Raw genomic sequence first — 27,998 nt, 5'->3', positions numbered from 1 at the left:
GTAAGATCTTGGATAGTATTTTATTCAATGTAACAGAGTAAAAACATTATAGTGCCAACAAGTAATGTCACGTTCGAAACTAGGATAGGCAATTGATGACAATGGGTTTATGAAACTACAAAAACAAAAAAACTAGAACAAACATCTCACAATCAACAGCTTTCACAGCTTCTACAAATAATGTGAATACAGTATGGTTTAATAAGTTATAGCAGTATTTAAAAAAAAAAAAAAAAAAAAGTTAAAACCAGGGATTATCGATCACTCCACCAAGAAGGTGCATTATACAGCATCAAAATATGAGGAACCGCTGTGATAAAACTGTCCATTGTTGAAATGAAAATGAAAATTCAAAGTAAAGTTCTTCACGAAGTCGCAGATTTAAGATATTCTATTAGGTCAGCGCGCTCATTTTTCTTCTTTATGCCAGCAAAGATCATCTTTGTTCCAGGAATGTACTTTTTGGGGTTCTCCAAATAGACATTCAGGGTTTCCTCGTCCCAGATAATGCCTGGAAGTGAAAATAAATAAATAAATAAATAAATAAATAAATAAATAAATATATATATCTCAAAAATCTTTAAAAATGGTCAACATCAGAAACACACAGTTACCTTTGCTTTTGTTGGCATCTGTATAGCTGTAACCTTCTGCCTGGCCCGTTTTGCGACCAAACAGACCCCACAGGTTTGGGCCGACCTTGTGCTTCCCCCCATTCTCCACTGTGTGACATTGGGCACACTTCTGAACAAAGGACTTCTTCCCTTTATTGATGTCTCCAGGCATTTTGTCTGTGGATATAACACACACGTACGGATTATTTACAAGCAATTTCTTTCTATTACAACACAAATTATGTGTGCAATAAAATCAACAATAGTGATTTCCTGTGGTGCACTACTAGACAAAACCAGCAGGGGGAGCTCGTTTACAAGTTATGCAATTTCCTGGCGGTTACAAAAGCTCATTTTCAACTTGAAATTGATTTCAGCATTACTCTTTGAAAGCAGGTACAGCCCACATTAGTTTTACACTCTAATAAAGAATACGTGAAAATATACCCGAGAACGAAAAAAAAAAAAAAAGTAGTTGTAGTAGTTGTAATTTATCTAAGTCTTTTTAATAGTGTAATGAAGTCGTTAAGTGAGTGTAAAACGAGAACCCACTCATCTTAGCTGTAAAATAATAACTACCAAACAGTACTGACATGCTCCTAAGACAATAAAAGCAGGATCGACCCCGGTAGGCAGAAAACCACGTTGTCTCACTCTCTACAGAAAAAAGCGGCCGTGTGGTTGATTAAGAAAAAGTTACTGCTCGTAGTTATGACATTTTTAAAAAGGTAGAACTATATCCAACGCTTACCTTTAAACGATTCTACGTCAACCAACTGTACAACTGGTCGTCTTCAATGAGCTGCCGGTGAGTCGTGACTAACACACATGTGCTTCCTCCCTAAAATTACGCCAATGGGTACGTCACCAGTCGGCTGACCAACTACGTCACATACTAAACGGGATTGTGATGAAAAAAATGTTACTAAGACGTGTTCTATGTTCTAATTGTTTGTATTTATACAATGATTGTATTCAATTTTCCCCCATAATGTGTATGTTGATTGAGTAAGTAAATAAAAAAAAAATATATATATATGTTACTAAATTATTAAACGGGAGCAAGTCATCCACGACTGTTCTATTGATGAAGTTTAAACATCAGCAACAACAAAAACGACATGAATGAATTTCTCAAGCAATGGCCAGTTCATTGATTTGGACAACCGAGTCATCAATGAACCTCTGATGAAGCACCTCAGTTGACTTGAAACTTCCACATTTCAACTGGTAGTCATTTCAACTCATCTCTGCTTGAGCATAATTCAGTTACTGTAATAGCAAATCAATCAGGTTCAATTGTGGTGGGTGCTTTAGGAAAATCTGTTGTAAAACCTGGGATGAGCTCACTGCTTGAAGCTTCCCAAGAAATCTGCATCATGGACATGTTTGACAGGGACTGATTTTTTATTTTATTTTTTTTAAATAGGGAAGTCTTATCTTTAGACTGCCTCAAGTTACTAGTAAGTCATAGTGATATGACAGCCCTCCACATTCTAGTGCCTGGATACTAATGGGCACTAAAACTTCACAACTCAGTCACTCAAGGTCACTTGTGCATTCACGCATTATATGGAACTGATTGGCCTTGTGCTTTATCTCTTGTTTTAACATTCAATACACGTGAAGCGTATGTCTCGGAAGGTTTCTTAGATCAATTGTGCGGTGTCTACTGTCTAACTTGTTTTTATGCCTCACATCAACACAATGTAGGTCTTGTTTATGTGGCCACTGTTCTCTGCTTTTATCGATGCGCCACTACTACTCAAAGCATGCACAAAACAAACACAGACTAATTTTGTCCTGCAATATATACCAATCCCACCATGTAAACAAGTCATGTACCAGAACCTCTACCTTTTACAGAACACTGTTACACTACTGTATTTCAGAGGCCAAAGTAAACTAGTTACCTTAGAGACACATTATTTGGGCTTAGTTTTTCCAGTTCCCTTGTGATGATACTAATGTCACGAATGCTAATTTCTTGAATTTTAATCAACTAAAAATATCTCTCGTTAACCCATGGAGTGTTTGTTCAATCATTCTTGGTTCTTTCATTACTTTGTTCTATGAATGGCACCTATTATAAAACAAAATGTACAGCACCTTATTTTTGCCTTATTTGGAGTAGTTTACAATATTCAAATCACTGTATATTACTTTACGAAAAGGAGACTTTCAGGTTATTTTCTGCTGTAAATTTCAAAGTAATATTCATTCTGGTATTCAAATTATGATTTCTGTAATGCTGAGATTTGTCTATTGTCTTGCAGTGACTGTAATTACCTTACTAATTAACATCACTTTTATATGTTGTCTGTTTCTGTTTTTAACAACCTTCGAAAGATAGCAGTCTTTTAGGACAAAGATTAAGAAATATATGGAAGCTTGAAACTCAGATTCTACTAACTAACTAACTAACTAACTAACTAACTAACTAACTGACTGACTCACTAACCGACTTTGCAGTTTGTATTAAGTTTGTATTAAGACATTGGCCAAACTTTCTTAATATTTGTCACCGGATATTGATACTTATCAACCAAATAATCCTTGAAACTTTACTCACATACAATACTTGGTAAGAGAACCACCACACTCGAGGTTCCTGGAAGTTTTATTTTTTTTATTTTTTTTATTTTTTTTTACAGAAGCTTGCTAGTCAGCACACTAGCCTAACATATGTTCTTAAAGGTGCCTGCTTCAAATATAACGGACTATTTTATTTATTCATGTATTTATTTAATTATTTATTTTTTGTAAAGTGTAGTTCGTTTGAGGTCCTTGTATTTGCCTGTTTAAAAAGATGGTTTCGGACTTGTTAAAGATAGTTAGCGTCCAGTCTAGTTGACTACGCTACATTTTTTTTGTGTTTACTAATACACGGTTTATACTTACAATATGAGTTCTATTTTGAGTCTTTACGACGCCATAACTATGGTTTGGGACCAGCAGGTGTCCACACATACCATTCCGTTGCTTTGTTCCCGCCCAAAGCCGATCCTGCTGCAGGGAGGAGCTAGCAGAGTGCGGCTGAGCCGAGCCGAGCATCATAACGCATACGAGGAAACGGGCAAACACTTTTTTCGACTTCCCTCTGTGTTCTGGCCTACGTACCAAACATGTCTGCTCCGAGAAATTGACATACTGGAAGGTGGACGTTCGTTAAAACTGCTTACCTTGAAGAAGTCGCTTACCAGGCAGGGGGAGAGCAGCTCGATTGTTCCCTGCGCCAAGAACTGTAAAGACGTGGTCATTACACCACCGCATCTGTGGTAAGGCAATAAGCTGTTCTCTCTCTTGTCAGCACGACCACTTCAGCACTGTAACTGATAGAGTGCAAGAAAATGCTGTGATGTCAAGTGTGCTGCGTTTGTGTCCATCCTCCCCGCCGGCGAGACTCGAGCATCCTTTTGTATTTGCATCCGGAGTGAATCACTGAGGACCAGCCAGACATGACCACCACCTAGCTGACTTTGCTAGCATCTGCAAAGTGTGTCGTAAATTTAATGGCTTTACTTAGACTGCTCATTTGCTGGTTCACACATTTGCTTTTCGCGGGGCCTTAAAATAGGAACGCTATTGAGCAGCATCCAAGACAGACGACTCTGCATGACATCAGTGATGTGAACCTACTCACCTTTTTAAATCGAAACTAAACAGCAGTTCTGAACCATCTTTTGTTGTGTGATATTTTTTTTCAAATTTTATTCTTAACGCACAATCTGTGTTCTTAATATTCCACCCATGTTGGGGAGGTTGGCAGCTTGCCCATAGAGAAAGTTATCCAACTTCTGTCACTTTATGGGATTGCTCCACATTATCTGCCAGTTTTTGCTGGCCAAGGTCGACCAGTGACTTTGCAGTTGTTTAAAATGGCATCTATTCACATGAATTAATGAGAAGCAGAGATAAATGGAAACTATTTGGGAGTTGTTTTTCCTCGCAGCACGCTCTCTTGTGAGCATCTGCAGTTTAATTTCTATGTCCCCTCAAGTTGAAGATGTCCTTATCTCTTCTCATGCATATTATTTTCCCATGTTGGCTGAAAATGATATGCAGGAGAAATTACCTTTTTATTTGCATATTCATAACAGAACCACATCCTTGTTTTCTTAAAAAGTACTCTTAATGAGTCCTATTTGAATAATCTTTCCACACATGCTGCTGATCTATCACCATAAAATGAAAACAATAACCTGACTGTTTTTAGAACAACAATATGACTCATCGGTAATGGTCTTTCTTATCTTTTGCCTCAGTTTGTCATATTCACTGCCTGAAAGACGTGATGTGGTGTTGTCAGTGTACATTTCTTCCACAATTGTTAGGGACTAAGCTTCTTATTCACAGTCTATTTTCCAGTAAGACAAGTGGCCAAAAAGCATTGCAGAGTAAGAGCTGCTCTACCTAGATGATGTAATAAATGCAGCCCAGGATAAACTGGCTCTGTCCAGTTACTGTTGTTAGGAAAAAGATGAGTCTCTCTTGAACGTGACGTGACTCCCCCTCTCTGCCTCCTGATGTCGCGTGACGCCTACTAGCTGGCTACTCTGGTAATCCATATGCATCATTTGACACTAAAGTTGTGAATTCCGTCCTCGTGGATCAAGTCTGTTTGCCTTGGTCCACTTTAACAATGTAACAGGGAAGGGAGTTTGGCTCTGGTGGGTTTTTGGAGCGTGCTTGTCCTTACAGTGATATTGTGGATGTGCCTCAGTGTGGTGACAATATAATCAGCAAGACATTTTCAACCTTGTCCGTGTTAAACTTGGTTGTGTCCAACTTCCTTGTGTTCCATGCCGTTTCTGAGCCTAAAGTGTCATAGTTTGGGTTGGATCTTGTGATGCCGCCCTTATCAGGATAGATGATGCTACTCGCTTCATTCGGATTCTGTAATACTTCCCTGAGGGAAAAAATTTGACTTTTCAACAGCCACCACGAAGGTCAAAGCATATTTTCCAGCAGAAGACCCCGGAGGGATTTATCTTGTTTAAAGAGTTCATGAGAGCAGATTGTCGTTATGCTGCTGACTGAAACTGCTGCTCTTTTCCACCCTAATGATGACCAATTGATGACGTTTGGAATACTTACTGATCCTATGAATGGATAAATCCTGTGGTTCACTGGAATTTTGCATTAAAGGGGAAGTCAAAATGTTTCTTTATAATATGTTCTATATGGCCCCACTAATCATAACATGATATTGTCATTTAGAAACAAAAACAAACAAACAAACAAAAACAAGGCCGACTGCATAAATGCTGCTTATTAAAGGTGTTAAGCAAAAGCACCCTGCGGCCGTGCCATCATAGTCAAGCGGCGACAGTCACAAAAGCGATGACATTCTCCGCTCTCATTCACAACAATCACAGCGTGAAGGTGCAAAGCCCCCCCCCCCGCCAGCAAATGCCACAGACAAAAACAGTACACAACAGGTCCACACGATGATCACCAAACAACAAATAAAAAAAAGCACAAACCAGAGAGAACAGTTTTCCCCAAAATTCCAAAATAGAATAAATTTTGTTTGGAATGGCCACATTAATCCAACCACAATGCACGATCCGGAGAAATTGAGATTTCTGTGCCAGACAAAAAAATGCCTTTTTGGGGAATGCTTTTATGTGATATCACCAATAGACAAGCTGCTCAAAAACACCTTCAAATGAGAGTAAAACAGAATTTGATTATTTCTCAACATGTTTCCAGTTCCCTTTGGTTTCGTATATTACTGTTAATAGAAAATCCCTTCTCTGATTAGCTGACAAATTTCAGATAAACATATCAACGTGTTCCTGCGGTGTTAACTAAAAATGAACTAAGTAAGAAGAAAGACTGCTTAACGTGCCTCGCCTTGGCAAACTGTGGATAACTTGATAGCTTGAGCAAGCAGCACTTGGTTCTTGTCAGACGGCTTGTCGGGAGGCCATCACTGCCCGAGGAGATCCTAATTTGAAGTTGGCTAAAATTGTTGTCGCTCACATGATCCTTACCTGGAAAGTATATTATTGTAGTACAGATGTACCATTGGTGCAGCCCTACATAATAGCAATTCAATTTCTGTAATCTATTGTCAGCATTCTACACCTGCTAGCTTAAAGGTTTCATTTTTTTTCTCTGAAACTTTTTTGATAGAAGTAGTTACACATCCAAAATGTTTGGTGGAATGTGCAATAGCCACTGTGTTGAACAAGCACAACCGTAAACGACACGGAGGGCTTTTTCTTGCTTATGTCAACATTTCATGGACTGCTAACTGAAAAACAGTCAAGGGGAAATAAGGCTGTGGGTGTTGGCTCAATTCCAACCTACATGACACATTTCCCCTCTGCATCATGCACAGGCTCAAATGTTAATAATAAATGTGTTATTGTTGCACTTGTTAATTCCCAAGCTGAACTAAACGCTGGCGGTGTTGATGGTGCATATTGATGAGTTCAATTTTTAAATAACTAATACAGTACTCATATGTGATGTACATGGCTCATTTTACCAAGCAAGTGGACTCTGAAATGAAACATTGGTTCAATTGCAATACGAGTTACCTAAATTTGGTAGTTGACCCTTTGTGTAATAATTAATATTGTGAAAGTGGTTCAAGCGAGCGTACCGTATATGTTGCTCTTGTACTTTCTATACTGTTACTGTTGACTTTCCTATAGTCAGTTAAGGCATCTCTTAGCCTTGTTGTGATGTTTTGAAATTTGATTGTAGATGATCTAAGTATTGCTTACTGTAATTATAAAATCCTGGTCACCTGTGCTTAGATACTGTTGTGGCTGCATGTATGTGGTGACACTTGCTTTGTCCCTGTGTTCACAGAGAGCCATAATCACAGTGGCTGGATTTAGAAGATTAAGCTCATGACTAATCAAGTCCTGAGCCGAGAGTCCCTCACATGGCAACTATCTTCATATGGAGCAGCCTGGCTGCCCAGCCAAAGAGGACTCCATCATATGCCCCTGAGAATGTGTGTTATGAACTGAAACATTACCAGAACACTTCTTCACGTCAATTCAAATCCAATCGACAAGCTATAAGCTTTCCCCGTCAAAGTAGCCCCCCTTTTGTCTTAACGCACCTGCTCAAGCTTCCATTCTACGCCTTGATTCGATCCTAGAAGGATTCTTCCGGCATCTTCCGCCACTCTTGTCACAACCATCTTAATGTCATTTGCGTCTTCAAAACGAGTCCCATGATGATCCCCTGTCTATTAATTTGCAGTGCGTTTTTCTGAATTACGAATAAAACAGTTAAATTTTACAGGTCATCAAAAGTTAACCGGTCTATTTAACCTGCTAAACCTCTCGCTTCTGCTTATTATGCGGTTCTATTAAATAGGCTTAGCACCACACACCACTATGTGGTAAGATTTAGAATGCTATCTTGCCCTAGCTTGAGAGCTTAGTTGGCTTAAGATGGAGAAGAGAGAGTGACAATGTTAAAGGACTTGAATAATACATTATAGTGTGTGAGTGTAGTGCATAGTTGAGTGTGTAATGCTGAGGTGTGCAGAGCTGCTCAGTGGACTGGAGTTGCCCCAAAGCTTGACAGACATCACAGCGTTAAAACCACTGGGTGTTTGGGTACAGTACTTATTCGTTTCTTACCACACAGTGGGCTGTAATAGCTTGTTTTCAGCAAATGACAGACGTGCCATTTAAATTTCCGAAAGCTCTATGGGATTAAATTGTATTACTCTGATTTTATCCAGCTATACAATCCAAATCCCCCAAATGGTTTTTACACTCATTAATTTTACACTCACAACAGGGGAAATCCCATTGAAGTGACATCAAGCAGACAAGTTAAGATCATTTGAAATTGGTTGCCTAATCATCTTTTCACAGTTAAGTAGAAACTGGGAAATCTTAATCTAGCGGTACATACACTTCGTGATTCAATTTGAGTCGCAGGGATATGATTCAATTTGATTACTGATTATTGAAGCATCACAAATCAATGCAGTTCATTTTCTTACAGTGTGACTACTGACAACGTGAAACAATATTCATAATCATATTTCCTTTCCATGATTAAAATAAATTACAGATAGAAAAACTTCCATTATGTTTAAAAAAAAAAAAAGAAACGACAATCTTTCCCATCAAAGCCAACATGGGTGTTTCCCAATTCCCACCTAAAACAAAAACAAAAACATCCTAACAGTTTGTAATGAAGCTAATAAAGATGGCTATTTGTATTCAGCTCAATCACAGTCTTATCTCACATACAAGACAATTCATAGACCACTCACATTAATACCAAAGTGATTATTCAAATGCTTTGTGGCGGTCACCTTCCACAGAGCCCAGCTAGACAGACCAAACTCGAGATAAATGGCATTATTGAATTTATTTCTCCCAACTGTAGCAGCAACCGAATTAATGTTTACGTCCACCAACTACAAAATGGACAGTACAATACTGAATGAAACCCAGATTTACGCTGTGACAGTTCTGATTTATCCTTTTTTTGTATCCGTCTTTATAAAAATACAGATTAGAATAGTTGTAGCTAATCTGATTAACCAGGAGATTGACATGAATTGATCGTCTGATTGTGTCTGTTGGTGGTCAGAGTGATCTGTCTCAAGATAATCTTTGATTTTATGCCAAGCACATTAGCCGGAGAACATCCATTAATCCGTTTGCTCATAATAGTGACGAGGAGGTTGCGCAAAAATTGGGGAGGGAGGATTTGGATGCGGGTACTTGGGCTGGGCCATTTAATGTTTCCATCCTTCAATCCATCCATCCATATAAACAGTAAAGAGAGACAAGCACAGTTAACAGGAATCATTACAAAACTGATTTCGAGGTAATTTGGTAGAGAGGTGGCATATGGGCCATTAAATGCTGGCAAATGATACACAAATTGACTCATTATGACATCAATGGAAGGGAGTATTCTACTAACTAACAAACAAATGTACATTGACCAGGATGATAACAAAAATGGCACCGATAGTGAAGAAAACAACTGTGTATTTTTTTTTACAGAACACTAATAGTATGAACTTCCTGACTTTCAGATGGCGACCAATCAGCAAGTAACCAGCTAATCTGCCAAGCCTACTACTGCCATCTACCATGTCTCACTCCCAACACCCGCAGCGAGGGGCCCACGGCCGCGCCATGAGCTCCGAGGAGAGGAGCTCCGTGATGGTCAACAAGACCTCCACACCGGTGCACAAGAGCGCGTCATCCTCTTCCTCATCCCAGCGCGACAGCCGACAGGTACAGTACCGTTCAAGCCTTAACAAGCCTTGATGATTAGATAGGTGACTTGAGCTAGGCTGTTGTGTCGCTGTGACTTGTCCCGTGACCTGTCCTGGCTTGGCGCCTTCCTATCTATCGGCACTCTGGCACACTTTTCTGGTTGAAACCAGTTAAGACCATCAGGTCACACATTTTCACATGGGCTAGGCTAGGCTAGGCCATGTGTGTGGGAGGCCAAGACAGTGTAAGAGTAGAAACCATTTTGAACAGATTAGACCTTTTTCCACATCCAGCTGAAAAGGCTCCACAGCTGTGTTCAATCTTTCTGGCATAAAGGACTTAAAATTGAACCTGGAGGCACACCACATTACTTCACAGACCTTTGAGGAGCATGTATCTAAACTTAGCATAAAACTTTGCAAAGGTCACATCCGTGAAATGTGATCACATTTTAAAAAATCGGGTTGAGTCTCCTCAATGTCCCTAACCCAGTTTTCCACTGCAGAAATAAGAATGAACGTGGAACCTATGACATCACCACTTTCCCATCGGCACCAGGTTCTGAATATTTTATGAGTGACTGGTGCAGGCTTGGTGCTCTTGCGGTCATGTGGCACACAGGGGTATGTTGCGTGGGAGCTCGCGTTCTCATCGGAGTGCTCTAAGGAGGAAAGGGAGTTGGTTTGATGAAAGCTGGGGCCTGTTTGGAAACACTGTAAAACCCTTGATACTGGATAATGCAGACAGTTCAACATTCTCCTCCCCATGTTCTTTGTTTCATAATGATAAGAATGGGTGAAAGCATTCCATTAACTGAAATTAATGTTATGCACCTTATCTCGTTAATATCATAAAACGTCCTTTGAAAAAGTCAGGTAAAAGTCAGCTCTTTTTTTTTTTTTCTATTCAGCGACGGGTTACTACTTTCTTTTGTGCTGATTTGACATGCACAAAGGCTGCATTATGCTCCCTAAAGGACACTAAAACTGCATGCACAGTTGCTGTTGTGCACTGACAATGCCAACAGAAGAACATGTGTTGCACGTTGTTCGTTTAACAGGATGTTTTGGCTCCATATCACCCTTGCATTTTGAATGGTATAGAAGTGTTGAAAATCTCTTAAATAAATCTCAATGGTATGGCATTGCAGAAACAGATGTGTGCATGAGAAACTCATCAGAAGTGGGACGTTGCCTTGATATTTATGGCGCTTATTTAACCCAACATGTCCAGGAGGAGTGCTCGTCCTTGCTCAGTGAGTGTTGCTGTAATAGTTTGATTCATTGCAGGCATAAAAATTGGTACAATGGTCTTTGGAAATTGTGAATGAAAAGACTGAGTTGTACCAATATGCTGGAAGTTCCTGAATTTTGTACTCTCTTTGTTCTTTCACTTGTGATCAAGTAAAAGAAAGGGAGATGCGATCAAGCTATTTACACACATTCTCTCTCTCTCTCTCTCTCTCTCTCTCTCTCTCTCTCTCTCTCTCTCTCTCTCTCTCTCTCTCTCTCTCTCTCTCTCTCTCTCTCTCTCTCTCTCTCTCTCTCCTCTCTCTCTCTCTCTCTCTCTCTCTCTCTCTCTCTCTCTCTCTCTCATTCAGGTTTAAATTATTCTGCAGAGAGATCAATAAATGTGAATGTGAGCAGCGTGCAGGAAATCAAATTGGCTTCATTCATTTATGAGTTGAGGGTCAAAGAATAAGAGAGCTCTGAACAGTACAGCAAAGAAGGAAGCTACTTTCTTGCCTGATTTGGAAGGAGTCTAAACCTGTAATGTGACCGCAAAGCCACAGAGCAGAACTCTTTAGTATGCCCACTCATGCATCCCTTGTGTGACCTTTAATCATCCCACCAACCTCTGGGGGGGCTTTCCTGGAGGGGTCACCTTGGACTTCCAACCAACCAACCAACAATCACCTTTTGGGCAGAAAAATTCCAGAATTGACGTCACAAATTTCAAACCCAAACCAAAAACCAAACGAGAAGAGATGAGAGTTGTGGTAAGACCAACTCATGACTACTTCATCATGAATCTCGATGTACTTTTTGCTAATTAAGTTGCGCGTCCTCAATAGCTCAAGGACACTGAGGGGAGATAGAGGGTTGTTCACGTGACACACGACCTCGTTACCAAACTGATCTGTTCGGCTTGTCTTTTGATTAAAAAAAGCTATTGTCTCCTTTTCCTAAGTGCTTTTCAAACCAGACGTCCTCAGATATACACGCTGAAGGTGACATCCAGCAAATAGTAGTACTACATACTGGCATTATAGCCCTTCTCTCTCTGGCCTGTGGGGTTCTACCTGTCCCCGCCTGACCTTGCATTCTCTTTGCTCCAGAGACGTGGCTTTGATTTACAGACCCACTAAAGGCAAGAAGAGCATCGTCAGGAGGAAGCTAATGGAGGGGAAATACTCAGAGCACATGAGGGATGTGATGGGGGGGGGGGGGGGGGGGGGGGGCACAAACATTACGCAAGAGAGACCAACGAAGGGTTTCCTCCATTAGACTGCGGGCTTGAGCGTCATCCTGTTTTCTCTAACATGTACATCTCTCCAGTCTCTTCTCCTTCTGGAGGAACGAGCAGATCAGCTCTGACACCGCATCGTTTTGTTGTACTTCAGGAGACGGACAGCTGGGAAATCATCGAGGGGCTGAAAATCGGTCAGAGCAACGTCCAGAGGCCAGATAAACACGAAGGGTTTATGCTGAAGAAGCGGAAATGGCCTCTGAAAGGCTGGCACAAGGTGCGCCCCATTGGCAGATTTTTGTTCTTAGAAAAATAGTTTCAAGCACTAGCTGGTAAAAGTCTGCAGTTGGAATAATTGCTGCTTCACAGAGGTTGCTCTTCACTACCTATTCAGCTGTTACTTTCTTTTTGTACAAGGCCAAATAAGTCCCTAGACATCACACCAGCGCACATTGCACCATTTTGAAAGCAGCACATTTAAATTAAAGTTATTGTAGCTCCAAACACAGGATTTCTCACTAGGGATCTACAGTCAGGTATGCGCTATTGTTTTTTTTTATTTTTTATTTTTTTTATTAACTAACACAGGGTTGTTGTTTTCCTCTGCAGCGATTTTTTGTTTTGGACAATGGTATCCTGAAGTACTCCAAGTCCCCCATTGATGTAAGTAACCCTGACTCAAACCCCCAGGCACACGCTGGCCCGCCTGGCAACAATGATTCAGCTGGAATGTTTGCAGCAAGAGTTGCAGTGTTTGATTGGTTTTAGCATAAATATATAGCCATGGTCAATTTGACCATGGCTATATATTTATGTTCCAAAAGCAATGGATTATCATCATGAATTATAGTGCATGATGATGAACCATTTTAATTGTCTGTTGATGGAATGTTGCAAAAACTACTCATTTGTAGTTCTTAAACTTTAAAATGAGTCAATTTGACCCAGGCTGTTTAATGTTCCAAAAGCAATCACATAAATGTAAGTAACCATTTTAATTGAAAATATGTAAAAAAAATTACCCATTTAAATTGATGAGAAGTTTCATAGTAAAAAAAACAAACAAAAACAAAACATCTATTCATTTGTATATTCAACTGATACTGTTTCACTCTTAAAATGGGTCAATTTGGCCCTGAATGCTTAATGTTCCAAAACCAACCCAACAAACATTGTTTATAGCTTATTAGAAAACTGTTTTCACTGCACATACAGTACATCCAATTTAATCATTTCTTTGCCTGTTGATGTGAAGTCTCATAGGGAAAGAAAAAAAAAAACTTTGCTGGATCAATTTTATTCGGTATATGCTAAATGTTTCAAAAGATGTTTTCACTGCAAATATGTCAAAATTAACCATTTTTTATTGTCTGTTGGAGGCAAGTTTGAGAGCGAAAAGTTAACATTTGTTCTTTAACTTGAAAGTGGGTCATTTTGACACACAACATAACAGGAGTGTTAAGAAAACTGGACTCCTATAGCTCAAAAACTTGACGTGATAGAGAAAAACTGAGACCATTTTTGGATTCCGCACCCATAAATTAGTTAAAAACGGCTGTCAGACCTAAACACAATACGAATTGTGTTCCGCACTAATAAAGGAATAAAGTAACGCAAAAAATTAACTTGTTAACCTTAATCAATGTGTTTCCCAGATCCAGAAAGGCAAACTGCACGGAAGCATCGACGTCGGCCTCTCTGTGATGTCCATCAAAAAGAAGGCTCGTCGTATTGACCTGGACACGGAGGAGCATATCTATCACCTCAAGGTAACGCCAACAAGCCAATATCATCATTCCAGTATTGACTTGCCCGTCAAGCAGAGGACCAAGATCAGATAAACGTTCGCTCGACTTCTTAGGTCAAATCCCAAGACATCTTTGACGCCTGGGTGTCCAAGCTGCGACATCACCGCCTTTACCGGCAGAACGAGATCGTCCGATCGCCGCGTGACGCCTCCATGCGGATGTTCCCTTCGTCTGCGGTTGCAGAGTCCCCGCAAGCTGCTTCAAGTGTTGGACATGACGCCAAGGTATATCACTAGTGACACAAACTGGAGTGAACTGCTGGCAGAAAGTCTGACTCGTAAATTGTCTGCCACTTTGTTAAAAGGTCATTGCGGTCTCTGCACAGTGATCAGTTCACTGACTAATGGCTGTGTATGCGTGGTCGATTAGTGTCTATTGCAGTAATGGCTACTTGACAGGCAAAATGAATCTGAACAGTAGGATCAAGGAATCATTTTTCTGTCTGGAGTCCAGACACTTTGTGCCCTGTTTCCTTTATCAATGAAAGCAGTCGACACTGGAGAGTATTTCCATTGAAAGTGCCAGACTAGATTGTCTAAAGCAGGGGTGTCCAAACATTTTCCTCCGAGGGCCACATAGAGAAAAATCGAAGGATGAAAAGGCCACTTTGATTTTTGTTTAATTATTATTTATCAAGTACATCAAAATTGTATATTGTTTATATATTAGTTTGTTATTGTTTTTTTGTTTTTTTGAAAAACTGCTACCAGAACAGATTTCTATAAGGGAAATAGTTTAGGATTTTACAAGATCTTGGTGTGGTCAGAGACCCTGTAAACCACCAGAAAATATCAGCCCCTCCACTAAACAGCAGATGAATCATACATTCTTAGCAAAACAGGAGCAATCTGCATTTACGTGGGAATCATTTATGTGATAAGTTAATTTGGTTGTTTGGATATTTAGAAAAGCTCGATCGTAAATTTAACACATTTATTAGTAGCAAATGTCATTTTTAGTACCAGTATATCCCGCGGGCCACTTAAAAATGGATGGCGGGCCACAAATGGCCCCCGGGCCATAGCTTGGACACCTCTGGTCTAAAGCATTACATCCCATAATTGGAATCAAACAGAAAGGACTTCCTGAAGCGTAAGAACTCCATTACTTCCTGCTCTCTTCCATAATTACATATTTGCCATCCCTTCAGACATTTTCGATCATGAACAACTCTGCATCTGCTCAATTAGTCTTGCGTCAGAGCAAAACCTGCCAGCCAAATTACTAATGTTTTTCTTCCAGTTGCACCTCATTTCAAAACTCAACAATTACTAATGGAATAGGATGTTGTGGTTGTTGTTTTTTTGTTCTGTCTGATCTGACAGATTAGAAGAAGCATATTTCCAAAAATAATAACCCTTTGTGGTTCTGTTATAGGGATAGACCGATTATCGGCCGGGCCGATTATCGGTGCCGATATTTGGCATGTTGACAAATATCGGCATCGGCCTTTTTACGAATCTGAAGGCCGATAAAGCTGGAATCTCACCGAGCAGCGAATGCATGCGAACGTAGCAAATTTTGTGCTTTCATCAAGATTTGTAAGATGTTTCTAGACGCTTTTTACTTGTTGCAAAGACTTTTCAAACGTATTCAGTCAATTTTTCACTGTCTGCGAAGATCTTTTGAACCCTGACGAAAACCCCAAATTAGATACATTTAATTTTGTATACATTTGTCACTGCTGACACTTTAATTTATAAAAAAATAATAATAATAATTAAAAAAATAATAATTTGAAATTACGTTGAAATTTTGGAAAACTTTATTTACAGTAGAACATTTTAGAAAACTATTTATTCTCTGCAAACACTGAAGTCCCAACACTTTTTAATTTATATAAAAATAATAATAATAAAAAATACAACAAATTTAGAAATTATGTTGTAATTTTGGAAAACTTTATTTAAAGTAGAAAACTATTTATTTATGTATTTATTTATTTATTTATTTACTTGCTTAGTTTTGAATTTAGCTTAACACTTGCTGATGAACCTTAGAAGTTCCCTACAATTTCTGTTAATTTTTAATTAAACAAAACTGTCTATTCTTAATATGTTTAAATTAAAAGAAAAGTTTTTTTGTTTTTTTTTTCGCTATTATTTTCTCTTTTACTGCAAATGAATATCGGCTTGAAATATCGGTTATCGGCCTCCTTGACAACAAATAATCGGTATCTGCATCGGCCCTGAAAAAAGCATATCGGTCTATCACTAGTTCTGTATTTATGAACCATTATTTGCGTAAAAAAAACAACAACAACACCCTTTTAGGGCTTAGGAGTCAAAAGGATGAGCTTCATTTAGTTAGGCCATAAACAAAAAAAAATGTTACTTTGCATTTTGAGTTATTTTTCTTGAAACTGTCATTCTCTGACATCAACCCTTCTATCTCTTTAAAGCACACTAAACCCAGCGGGTTGCCATGGCAAACACCAGTCCCCGCCAACAGCAGCTTGCCCGTCTCCTACAGCAACGGCCAGAGCAAGGTGGCTGCCTGGCTGCAGGAATCCGAGGAGATGGACAAGTGTGCAGAAGGTGCGTTCTGTTGTCCCCGTTCAAGATGGACACATGCACAAGTCCTGGACCTATCCTCATCATGTGTCCAGCTGTTATCCCTGATGGCATAATCAGCATCTTTCAATAATGAAATCGTTACAGATCTTGCACGATGCCAGTCCAACCTGACTGAGCTGAGTGGCCTCTTGCAGAGTCTGGAGATTCTACAAAGGACTCAGTCGGCACCCAACTTTGCAGATATGCAGGTTGAACAAACATAAGCACACACACGTACATATATAGGATATCAGCAAGAGAGAGGCCACATCTAATCCCCAGGAGTCTTATGTGAATCTTTTTGGGATACTCTGTATAGTAGCTTGTCTACGTGTTGTCTACCAGCAACATGAAATATGCATTGAGGAGCGAAGAAGCCTCTTTCACTAGAGCAAAATAAAAAAATAAAAAAATAAAAAAATAAAAAAATAAAAAAATAAAAAAAAATAAAAAAAGGGAGGTGATCAGTCATGCTTTCCCCCCACCATCAACTGCTTAGCGCCACTCATCGCATTTGCCTCAGAATTTTGTTTGCTATTCATTTGTTGGAATGTTATCTGACTTCTAACTTCACAACAGTTACTTTATGTTGACTTATTTTTGCGTGACTGTTGTCTTATTAACCACCCTATCGCATGCTATGATCCACATTTGCCACATAGAACGCTTGTGTAGAATTGTCAAAGAAAGAAAAGCGCATGAACAACAGAAGATGGAGGACAAAAAGTGTCGGCAAAGATGCAAAATTCCAGCTTCAGGTACCTTTTTTGTGTGTTTTTGCTCATTTTTGCTCTTATTTTGCTTGGCACATCGTGTGTTTCCTAAAAAAACAAAAACTTTCATACACTTTATCCACTATCCACACCTTCTAAAGACAGCCTTTATAAAGGCATTTTGACTAGTGCCTCTCATAATATCATAGTGCACAATATGTATTTGGCTTCCATAGACTAACAATACAGGCTCTCAACATGATCGCGCTTCACGGTTGATTAACATCATCATCATCCCTCTTTAGGTCCCACTGTCGTCCAGCATGTCGCCTGTCCGCCTCCACTCATCCAACCCTAACCTCTGCGCCGAGATGGGAGACTTTCAAGCTCCCGCCTCCCGGCTGACAGACAGCGTCGAGTGTACTAGTGACTACATTAAACTGCAGGAGGAATTCTGCACCATTGCCCAAAAAGGTAAGCAGACAAACAACAGAATGACTGAAGAGAGTGAACAGGCTCAAGCTTTATGTTTTGAAATTTATTTTGTCATAATGTGGATGAAGCCTATTTAAATTAAGTCTGATAAAAATAAGTTTATATTATACAGTGTAAAAATGTTGTGGTCAAAAATCAAGGTCATGAATGCCTGGGTCAAACTCATCCATCTTAGAATCATGTAGGTTATACAGGGTCATCTTGGCAACAAGGTTGAAAGATTATGTTGTGCATTTACTGAGGTTTTAACAGTATGGCAGCAATTTTATTAGGAGAGTCAATATCGCTATAAATTGCCTGTGGTGTCCTCATTTAGTCATCATAAAAATGGAACAGAATAATGGAAAGCTTAGGTCATGTTTTAAATGGCCAAACATTTACCACTCGGTATGTTTCACAATTTTTTTCCACAATATTTTCAAGCTTAACATGTCCACTCTGTCATAGTGAAACGTCAGTTAAATAATATAAACTAGAGATAGACCGATATGTATTTTTTTTAATATATATATTAATCGTCAAGGAGGTTGATTAACGATATTTGGAGCTGATATTCATTTTCAGTAAAAGGAAAAATATTGATGTCGGGAGGGGGGGACAAACTCAAACTTTGAAAAGTCTTGTCAACTTTTCAGATTTGCAAAATGTCTTAAAAAGCTAAATGAAAACTTAAACAATAGCTACCAATATATTTCTACAGTAAAGTTCACCAGAGTTTCAAAATGGCAGAAATGTTACACTTTCACTGATCTTTGTTTTAATTTCAAACAAAAACAAAGGTGCAAAGTGTTCCCAGGGTCAGCAGAATTAGGAAATTAACTGAAAATCTAAATAAACAATTCACTGAAGTTAACATAGTTTTAAATTGATCTATTATCTATTTGTTAAAAAAAGGTGCCACTGATCAATCTATCCCTAATAAAAACCTTTTAGAAATTTAAAATATATTAAAGAGTACACAGTCCAGTTTGTAAACAAAATCATGTTGCAAAGTAAATGCCCATGCTCTTTAAATGATAACATTAGCTGTCAGCAAGTTCATATAGTTTGCAATTAAATTATGAAAAAGTGAAACAGCTTGACCTACATACAATATGAAGCTCAACGGAACGTCCCAATGAAGAACATCAAGTTCGGCCTTGTTTACCACAAAAAAATATTTGCACACGTCTCATTTGCGCAGGTGGCTTAAAGCGCATATGCGTGTTCTTCTATATGCAAGCATTGGAAAACGAGGCATGTCACACGTGTGATGCCGTGCAGCTGCAGTTGACTGCCAGCACTATCTCGCAGGCATTGCTCCATTATATAATATGGTCAGCGAAGCCATCCCTCTCTGTCATCCCTTCTGCACGCTCACAAGGCAATTTTACATCCCGTCGCATCCATGTGCTCCTAAACGCCTCGGAGATTCGCATTTTGTCGACGGAAATTCTGTGCCAAACATTTCGATGTGGTCACTAACATTATATTATCCCTCACTCTTCCACTTATGTAATATGTTTTAAGAATGGTACATTGCATTTACGCACCAAGCCTGAGCAGCTGAAACAAAAAACAAAAAAAAAAGAAATCATGCTGCATGAATGATCATTGTCATTAATGCGTCATTCTGTCTGTGCGCAGTCCACAGTCTGCTCAAGTCGGCCTTCAACACAGTAGCCATAGAGAAAGAAAAGATCAAGCAGATTCTGTCTGACCAGGACCAGTCCGACCAATCAGCCCAGATCAACTCCCTCAGGAAGTCCCTGTCACAGGTAATGAGCATGTCCTCCACCTTACCTCTGTCAAATACATCTGCTGGTTGTTATGCCACTGGTAACCAAGAAATCATCGAGAAAAGTGCTGGTTAGGTAAAAAAAAAAAAAAACTATACCGACTCTAAAATATTATACAATATTCAACAAGCTAGATGTTTATTCCAGAAAGTCACAGCACGAAATGATGTGTGAGATCATTGCGGTCCAATCATCTTATCTTGAAATAATTGGTGAGGAAAAGAAATGTGGCATGGACTTCATTAACGCTGCTCCTTTTCTGCCCCAGTGACTTACTGTAATTGGACTGCTCCTCATTCACTTGTAAAATGCTTCATAGTTAAAAAACTTATGTGACAACATTGTCCAAAAGCTGGAGGTCACATTTCATGGCAAAAGCCTTGTGGGGAAAATGATAGTCTCCCGTCACTATGTAGTAAAACTTGAACGGTCATAAATCAGTATGGTTCTCTGTTTGCATTTGGAGCTGTGAAATGTTTGCCGTCGCACTCTTGCAGCTCAACAGAAATTGGCAGGCTAAGGCTGATTTATAATAACAACATACGCTGGCGAATCAAACAGTAATTGCTGTAATGTAATTTACTGATTGTTTTGATTGGGCCTCATAGGTTTTATGCACCACTGGTGCTGATGTAGTAACGATAGTGCTCATGAATTAGCATAACCTGGCAGAATTTGTAAGATTTGTTCCATTCTCCAAAGAAAACAAGTTCTTTTGTAGCAATGGCGTGAGAATTAATGGTTTTTCTTACAATTAGACAAAAAAAGCTCATATTTCATATGTAAACCTGTAAGCACAACTGTATGCCAATAACAATTATATTTTTGACTTAATTGCTGTATTTGTAATTTCTTTTTGCGCAAGGCCGTGTCCCAAAACGCCGAACTCCGAACCCGACTGAACCGTATCCACTCAGAGTCTGTCCTATCAGAGCAAGTCGTCAGCGTGAATATCATTTCCACCCCTGATGAGGTAGGTGACTGTGTTCATTATGGCACTGGCAGTGCTCATTTAAAGCCCCCATACTGATAAAACAACAGGACGGCCGGGCGGTTGTATTATTGGTTTCCTGCCTTATTGATCGATGGCCTTCCAGATTGATGGTTTCTTCAGTAGAGGCTCAGTTATGTTTGAAGGGATCGTTATTCAATGCGGATGCTGACGTAAACGTTATGAGAAAATGACTAATTAGAAACGGATGGAAGCTTGCCATAAAAAGGAGCTTCAATGTCATGCGGTTGTCATACGTGTGGACGGCAGGTTGTGGAGCAGATGGGGATCCCGCTGACTCAGCAGGCCTCTAACGAGAGCCGACTCTCCATGTCGGAGTCCGTCTCCGAGTTCTTCGACGCCCAGGAAGTGCTGCTATCAGCCAGCTCGTCAGAGAATGAGGTAATTTGAGTCCTTGCGAGGGCCGTCATTATCGGGCCCCGGGTTAGTTAGCAACTAATGAGAGCAGCCTGCGAGGTTAAAACAGCCGATTTAGTGGAAACGCAATCGTAGTCAGGCACTTAGAGGGGCTCTTGTTAATTGGGGCAGATGCCTCATACCTCATTTGGCTTCAATTTGGGCTTTTATTTCGTTATATTTAATTAGAACAAAGCTTCCGGCTGTGTTTAAAAGAACACTTTGGCCACTTGAAAACGTCGTTTGTGCCTGCTAACTCGCTGTAGCCTCTGAGGGGCTATTAAAGAGAGGCATGCATTGAGCCATGTGAAGGATCACTCCCAGAGGACATTTGTCACACCGTAGCATGAAGGCAGGCCAGTTCAGACCAAGGTTATTTTAGTTTACTAAAACTATACATTTTTTTATACAATATTTTTGCACAATATTTAAAAAACATCACGGGTGTGACGTTTTTTAAATATTGTGCACAAGTAATACACTTTTTTTAAACTAATACTCAAACTAACAAAAACTAAAAGAACCACACTGAAAACTAATTACAACTAACTAAATTTAAAACAAAATTCAAAACAAAATAAAAACTAACTCAAATGAAAATTCCAAAACTATAATAGCATCAGGAGACTGCCACACGGGCTAATACAGATGTGCTTGCATGAAAAATGTGCTGCAGTGTCTCTCCGTGTGCAAGCTGCAGATGCTGTGCTGCAGCTTCTTCCCCACGGGGAGGAAACTGCAGCAAAATGCAGCCAAACCTGCCTACAGTTTGGGTCTGACTATTCCAAATCTTTCCCCCCGTACCTGTTCTCCCAACAGGGCTCAGACGATGAGTCATACGTCAGCGATGTGAGCGATAACATCTCCGAGGACAACGCCAGCGTGACCGATAACGTCTCCAGACAAAGTAGGTCCAAATCGTTCTGAACCGGAACTAACTTGGATTAAGCACTTTCCGGTTTTGGGTCAGAAATGACAGTGCAAATGGGGGATCCTCGGGCGCATTTATCATTGTGGTTGATTAAAGCCACTGACTTTACTAGGCTGCTCCGTGCCAAGATCTTTTCTTAGGCTGTGTGGGGAGGGGTGGGATCGCCCCCTTTCATCTCTGTCACATCCCACACATCTTTAGTTATAGGGCCTCTCATCAAAGGGAACTCCTCAGTAGTCTAATCTAGGAAACAAAACTCGATCTAGCTTTGATTTCAAGGTCAAGTAGAGAGAGGTAGTCTTTAAAGTAAACTCAACAACACTCCGCCTGCTGATTAGTATGAGCCAGGTGAAAAATCTGCGGCTTCAGCAAAACTTTCATCTTTATATGATGTGAAAGTTTCACACTCACAGGTGCATAATAATGATAATAATGTAATTTAAGTAGCTCAATTAAAAAAGGGTTAGGATTCATTAAACACAGGAAAAGACTTTCCAGAAGGCCAATTCCTAACTTAAAAAATATTGAGGGGTGTATTTCAATGGCCGTCAATTACACGTACATGGATTTTCACCATTCGTGGGCCAGTCTTTATTCCCCACGAAGCGCTCACGTCCACTATATTATTATTACTCAACTAATATTCTTGTTCCTAGAGATGGTAAATTTTTGCTAGCTTTAAACTCTAACCAGAATTTACCGAGATTAACTTCTGCATCTGAACAAATTACATTTTCCATGTTAAATGTAAATGCAGTCTGGATCAAATCCAGATTGAACTTTGGTTGAAAAAACAGCTTTCGATGCTGCATACTCATTAGAGAGAGACCGATTGTTTTGTTTTTTTAGAGTCGATACAGATTATTAGTAGTCAGAGTGGCTGATAACCGATATTTGGAGCTGATAGTCATTTTCATTAGGGGAAAAACATTACTGTCAAAATTTTGAAAATACAAATTCCAACTCCTAACGTTGTTTAAATGTTTTATATGTGTCTTTTTTTTTTTTTTTATTAATTATTGTCTTATTTTTTATTAATTATTCTTGACAATACACCTCTTTGTTTTAGGATTCCACTAAAAAGTTCAGAGCGCTCCAAAGATCAAGCTAAAAGGAAATGTAAAAAGTAAACACTTCAGTTCCTGATAGTTTCTAGTTTCTACAGTAAAGAATTGTTTCCAAAAACTCAAAATAACTGAAATGTTAAACTTATTTTACCGTGTTATTGACAGTGTAGTGGTTCTTATCTGACTTCCGTGTAGGCAGCATTCTTTCAGTTTCCACTCCGTGACGGCGTGGATGTGAGCATGAACAGTTTGTCTGGCCGCTCATCACTGATTGAATAGGGAAAATAACATCTTAGATCATCCTATCGATTAAGTACCACATAATAAAAAAATATATATACCATATGGCCTGTTTTGTCTTCTCAGTGGCCAACGGAGACTTTGCTGGCTGCGCCTTCCGAAACGGGCGGCGCATCTGCCTGCCGGCGCCCAGTCCCGACACCGGCAACATCAACCTGTGGAACATCCTGCGAAACAACATCGGCAAGGACCTGTCCAAAGTGTCCATGCCCGTGGAGCTCAACGAGCCTCTCAACACGCTGCAGCGCATGTGCGAAGAGCTGGAGTACAGCGAGCTGCTGGACAAGGCTGCTGAGACGGAGGATCCCTTCGAACGCATGGTACGCCTCTCAAATAGCACCCCAAAAATACATTTTCAAAGTATCATTATAAAGAGCCAACAAAAAGTTGATTTATAAAAAATGGCGGTCCCTTCAGGTTCATGTTAGCGGTGGTGTTGTTTTCCTTGTGCCAGGTTCTGGTTGCTGCCTTCGCTGTCTCAGGCTACTCATCCACATACTACCGAGCAGGAAGCAAGCCATTCAACCCGCTCCTCGGAGAGACGTACGAATGTATACGAGAAGACAAGGGATTTTGTTTTTTCTCGGAACAGGTACTGTCGTGCTCACACGGCGTTTAGAACATTAAAAACTACCCTTCCATTTTCTCCCAATTAAAGTTTACTGTGAATCTAAACATCAAAGACAATATAGTATTGTGACTATTTCAATCAACCACACAACTTTGCCTTAAATTCCAGCAGCATAATGCTCGCACATAATAGAAAAGATCATAGACAAGCTAACAAATAGCATCTACGTGATGATGTTGCAATGTCTCATACAACAGATATTTAAACACAAACGCTGAGTCACCAGTTACTGCAGATTACTGATTCACTAACAGCAGCTGTGAAACTCTGTTTTGTGACTGCATAATTGTTATACTGCCCCCTTGTGGCTACATTGCACATAATGCCACAATGAATTAATTGTGATTTTTTTACACAAAGTACAATATTACAAAACACTTTCCAAATTTTGAGTGGGAAGTTGGAAAGGCTTAATGGCATTTCCATTTATTTAAATGGGGAGCGATGATATGAGTGTTTTCAATCTATTTTTATGCAAGGTGTTCCAAATTTGACATCAGGTGACATACTTAAGGGATACTTGACTTAATGAGCCATTTTTAGCGGTAAAAAGTTAATAACTTGTCCAGGATGAATTTGGTAACTTCACTATTTTTCATGGACAAATTAATTAATGCCTTTAAAAACAAATTTGAAGATGACATCACCTAACCCTCAGTTTGCTGACCAAACCCAGAAAACAGGTAAGCCATGATTGGTTGTTAAGTGTAAAAAAAAATATTTTTTAAAGGTATTGATTGTCACATGAAAAAATAATGAAATTATCAAATTTATTCTAGACAAAACGTTACATTTTACTACTGAAAATGGCTCAATGAATCAAGTATCCCTTTAAAATTTTATGTGAAACGTGACTATTTAAGTAAACGCGTCTCAGGCAAGTGACAAATAAGATTTGCCAAAATTCCAATAACATTGTCAAATGGATCGATTTTGTAAGCGATTTCACAAAACCTCATCAATTTGCACACCGCCCGTGATATATGACAAATTAGTCTGTAATTGCATAACTTCTCTGTAGGTGAGCCACCATCCTCCCATCTCTGCCTGCCACTGCGAGTCCAAGAACTTCACCTTCTGGCAAGGTAGGCTGCACCTCTGATTAGTGGGAGATTCTGGATGGATGAAATAATAGAAGTTATGTATATAATAGTTGTTTGTTGTTAATAGTTTTAACAGCAACTATTCTTCCCACAGATGTGAGATGGAAAAACAAATTCTGGGGAAAATCAATGGAGATTTTGCCAGTCGGGACAGTGAGTCTCATGATTCCCAGGTAACCTCCATAATGACATTCTCACTATTTGAGCAGAAAATTTGGGGGGAATTCCAAAGTGAGTCAATCAAATTTCACTTGAAAACAGACACAACAATCATATGTTGTGGCAAGTCGCTCCTGGTGGATTTGAATTCAAGTCTTAGCAGCTTCAAACAACTGCAAATATCTAGCGCACTGTTGTGGGAGTAATAAAACCCTTGTGGCGCAACAATTTTTACCTCTGAATATAATTAATGCATGAACACTGAAAATGTGGAGCATTTGAAGTGAATACATAACTTGATCAAACGACTTTCATTTTCATGCATTCTTGCTGCAACAAAGTGAACCCGCATGTGTGACTGAAACGCAGCTAAGAAAAAAACCTTCCTTCCAATGATCATTGTCTTCAAAATGAAGGCCTTATGTTTACGAATGACACCCCAATTCTTAAATCTGGTCTTCTTACTGCTTGCTCTGCAAATTGACCTTTAAAAAAAAAAAAAAAAAAATCATCAGCCTTCCCTTTTGCTTCCTTTCCACCTGCAGATGTTTGTTTTTGACATGTTCCCCGCGTGTGTTCAGGTTTGGCGATCACTACGAATGGAATAAAGTCACCACGTGTGTCCACAACATCCTCAGTGGCCGGCGGTGGATCGAGCACTATGGCGAGATCACCATCCGGAACACAAAAAGCAGCGCCTGCCTCTGCAAACTCACCTTCGTCAAGGTTTGATTGCGGCTCGGACACGCGCGGACTGCATGTGGTGATCGTGCACCGTTCTTCTTTTAGGGGAACTACTGGAGTTCTAACGTAAACGAGATCCAAGGATTTGTGATGGACCAAGAAGGGAAAGTGATCCACCGGCTTTTTGGAAAATGGCACGAGGGGCTTTATTGTGGCGTCCCACCTTCTGCCAAATGTATCTGGAGGCCAGGTAGGCAGCTGGATTGTTTGACATTGTTGACTTCAGATGTTGACAACGGGGATACAGAAAACCCGCCGCACACATTGTGTGCTCAGGCCAAAGCGGTAAAAGTAGGGCCTGATCGGCCACTGGTTATAATCGCCCGATTATCACCAAAACATTGGGCCTAATGGACAACCGAAGTTTACAACGCTATGAAAGTACCTTGAATGCATCATTTTGCTTGCATAGCATTAGCAACTAGCAAGTGTGTAGCATGTTATTCTGGTTATTCTGTTTTCCCCGAAGCGTTCTTTAAGCTGTTTAATGACACCCCAGTTGGAGTTAACTGTAAAACAAATTTCTTCTGTACTCACTTTTAAGTGTGTACAACAAGGGTGCACGCCACCACACTGCCCCCAAAAAGGCCAATCGCACAGGAACAGTCAGTATTTGTTCTGTTTTGTTCAGTTGCTATTATTTTAGTTTATTCTATTCTTATTTCACTTCCTTATTGTTTTATTTTGTCATTGTCCTTACAAGTTAATATTTAAAGTTGATATTTCAAGGATTCAAAGCAAAGAATTTTAGTATTTTTTTTTCTGCCAAAAATCAGTATCACATCGGCCTAAAAAAAATGCATATCGGTCGAGCCCTGAATGAAAGTACCGTACTACTTTGGTGCCATTTTGTTAGCATGAACAAATTTTTTTGCCACCATCTTGTCTATAAGAAAGTACAGTACAAGTCGTGGCAGGGCTCCGTCGCAATCCCACTGTCAATCTGATGTTGATCTTTTTTCTCGCTAGGTTCCATGCCAACAGACTATGAGCTATATTACGGCTTTACCAGGTTTGCCACTGAACTCAACGAGCTTTGTCCCGAGCTGAAAGACGTCCTGCCGCGAACGGACGCTCGGTTCAGACCCGATCAAAGGTCACACGACCGCCGACAAACACAAATTCCACATAGCGGGTTGCGGATTTAGCAAACGTGCACTACGCTCTGCCTCACAACAGGCATCTAGAAGAGGGAAACTTGGAGCTGGCCGCCTCTGAGAAGCAGCGAATCGAAGACCTGCAGAGGACCAGGAGGAAGTGGAATGAAGAAAATAATGTCAGACAGGAGCCCTGCTTCTTCAAGTAAGACAATAACTACCGGTAGACTCTTTCAGGGTAGCACACATGGCTTACCACACCTCACCTGTTCATTCCCATTCATCGTGACGTTCATTTGCACAACAATTTAGTCCTTTTCCGATTGTGGTGTATTCAAGACTCGAGCATGTGCGTTACAATGACGTGGGAGTTAATGGCAAAGTGGAATTGACTGCCCTTGGCAATACAAGGAAGAAAGAAGTCCACAACAAAACAAGAAACAAAATTCAGACTAAAAGCCATCACTTTTCCACCTTGCGGTTTCAACAAAGATGCAGCTTATTGGCACATTCTCAACTATTCTTAGCTTCTCTTTGACTCATCAAAATTGTGTTTACTGTTCAAGAATTTTTAAATTTTCACCTTTTTTAAACCAAATGCACATTGAATCATCATGCTGAAATTAATTCCCACTTACTTGCTTCCCTCTTTTTATTTAGCAAATCCACTTCTCTGTCCTTCGCTCAAATTCTTTGCTCACCGTAGATTGAATTTCCCGGTGTGGGTCCCAGATGTGATCGGGCTGCCAGATCGTATCGGTGGCCTTCGCGCCTGTTGATGACGTCAGTACAGCAGGGGCGACTTGATTAAACAAAATGCATGAGACAGATGTGTTCACTTTGGTTTGGTTTCATTTTTTTAGCCGTTCACAAATCACAATACATCACAAAACAGTCTT

General features: G+C 39.8%; 4 protein-coding genes across 9 annotated transcripts in view; 1 reads left to right on the top strand and 3 right to left on the bottom strand.

Moving 5' to 3' along the window:
• pde11a (phosphodiesterase 11a) overlaps nucleotides 1-3,803 on the bottom strand; it is a 34,581-nt gene extending 30,778 nt beyond the window's left edge. Inside the window, exon 1 of the mRNA XM_077537165.1 lies at nucleotides 3,516-3,803. The gene's annotated coding sequence lies outside the window, so the exon portion shown is untranslated. The remainder of the gene's footprint in view (nucleotides 1-3,515) is intronic.
• Nucleotides 2-3,945, bottom strand: LOC144030679 (cytochrome c-b-like). Of its 4 annotated transcripts, none has more exons than XM_077537171.1 (3): nucleotides 3,797-3,945; nucleotides 615-791; nucleotides 2-511 (listed from the first exon to the last, which is right to left on the bottom strand). In XM_077537171.1, exons 1-3 carry the CDS (start codon nucleotides 3,885-3,887, stop codon nucleotides 366-368), a joined length of 414 nt encoding a protein of 137 aa, XP_077393297.1. In that variant the 5' UTR covers nucleotides 3,888-3,945; the 3' UTR covers nucleotides 2-365. The 4 variants fall into 4 exon arrangements, with proteins under 4 accessions (XP_077393297.1, XP_077393300.1, XP_077393298.1 ...); XM_077537174.1 differs by lacking the exon at nucleotides 3,797-3,945 and adding an exon at nucleotides 3,516-3,538; XM_077537172.1 differs by lacking the exon at nucleotides 3,797-3,945 and adding an exon at nucleotides 1,366-1,525.
• The window catches only part of osbpl6 (oxysterol binding protein-like 6), a 26,335-nt gene continuing 1,941 nt past the window's right edge, over nucleotides 3,605-27,998 (top strand). The window contains exons 1-22 of one of the 3 annotated variants that reach the window (XM_077537162.1): nucleotides 3,605-3,892; nucleotides 9,655-9,859; nucleotides 12,465-12,587; nucleotides 12,920-12,973; nucleotides 13,966-14,079; nucleotides 14,172-14,342; nucleotides 16,520-16,655; nucleotides 16,779-16,882; nucleotides 17,336-17,431; nucleotides 17,692-17,860; nucleotides 19,508-19,638; nucleotides 20,525-20,632; nucleotides 20,921-21,052; nucleotides 21,887-21,974; nucleotides 23,432-23,685; nucleotides 23,820-23,957; nucleotides 25,018-25,081; nucleotides 25,194-25,272; nucleotides 25,840-25,984; nucleotides 26,048-26,192; nucleotides 26,972-27,098; nucleotides 27,182-27,304. In XM_077537162.1, the coding sequence (XP_077393288.1) occupies nucleotides 9,713-9,859; nucleotides 12,465-12,587; nucleotides 12,920-12,973; nucleotides 13,966-14,079; nucleotides 14,172-14,342; nucleotides 16,520-16,655; nucleotides 16,779-16,882; nucleotides 17,336-17,431; nucleotides 17,692-17,860; nucleotides 19,508-19,638; nucleotides 20,525-20,632; nucleotides 20,921-21,052; nucleotides 21,887-21,974; nucleotides 23,432-23,685; nucleotides 23,820-23,957; nucleotides 25,018-25,081; nucleotides 25,194-25,272; nucleotides 25,840-25,984; nucleotides 26,048-26,192; nucleotides 26,972-27,098; nucleotides 27,182-27,304 (2,648 nt within the window). In that variant the 5' untranslated portion in view covers nucleotides 3,605-3,892; nucleotides 9,655-9,712. Of the gene's footprint in view, nucleotides 3,893-9,654; nucleotides 9,860-12,464; nucleotides 12,588-12,622; nucleotides 12,847-12,919; nucleotides 12,974-13,965; nucleotides 14,080-14,171; nucleotides 14,343-16,519; nucleotides 16,656-16,778; nucleotides 16,883-17,335; nucleotides 17,432-17,691; nucleotides 17,861-19,507; nucleotides 19,639-20,524; nucleotides 20,633-20,920; nucleotides 21,053-21,886; nucleotides 21,975-23,431; nucleotides 23,686-23,819; nucleotides 23,958-25,017; nucleotides 25,082-25,193; nucleotides 25,273-25,839; nucleotides 25,985-26,047; nucleotides 26,193-26,971; nucleotides 27,099-27,181; nucleotides 27,305-27,998 lie in introns of those variants that run through there. The other 2 variants (XM_077537163.1, XM_077537164.1) reach the window with 2 other exon arrangements.
• prkra (protein kinase, interferon-inducible double stranded RNA dependent activator) overlaps nucleotides 23,761-27,998 on the bottom strand; it is an 11,569-nt gene continuing 7,331 nt past the window's right edge. The window contains exon 9 of the mRNA XM_077537170.1: nucleotides 23,761-25,111. The gene's annotated coding sequence lies outside the window, so the exon portion shown is untranslated. The remainder of the gene's footprint in view (nucleotides 25,112-27,998) is intronic.

The sequence above is a fragment of the Festucalex cinctus genome, chromosome 11 (assembly GCF_051991245.1).
Source record: "Festucalex cinctus isolate MCC-2025b chromosome 11, RoL_Fcin_1.0, whole genome shotgun sequence".
NCBI classification, from domain to species: domain Eukaryota; kingdom Metazoa; phylum Chordata; class Actinopteri; order Syngnathiformes; family Syngnathidae; genus Festucalex; species Festucalex cinctus.
This window is presented reverse-complemented; position numbering and strand designations above follow the sequence as displayed.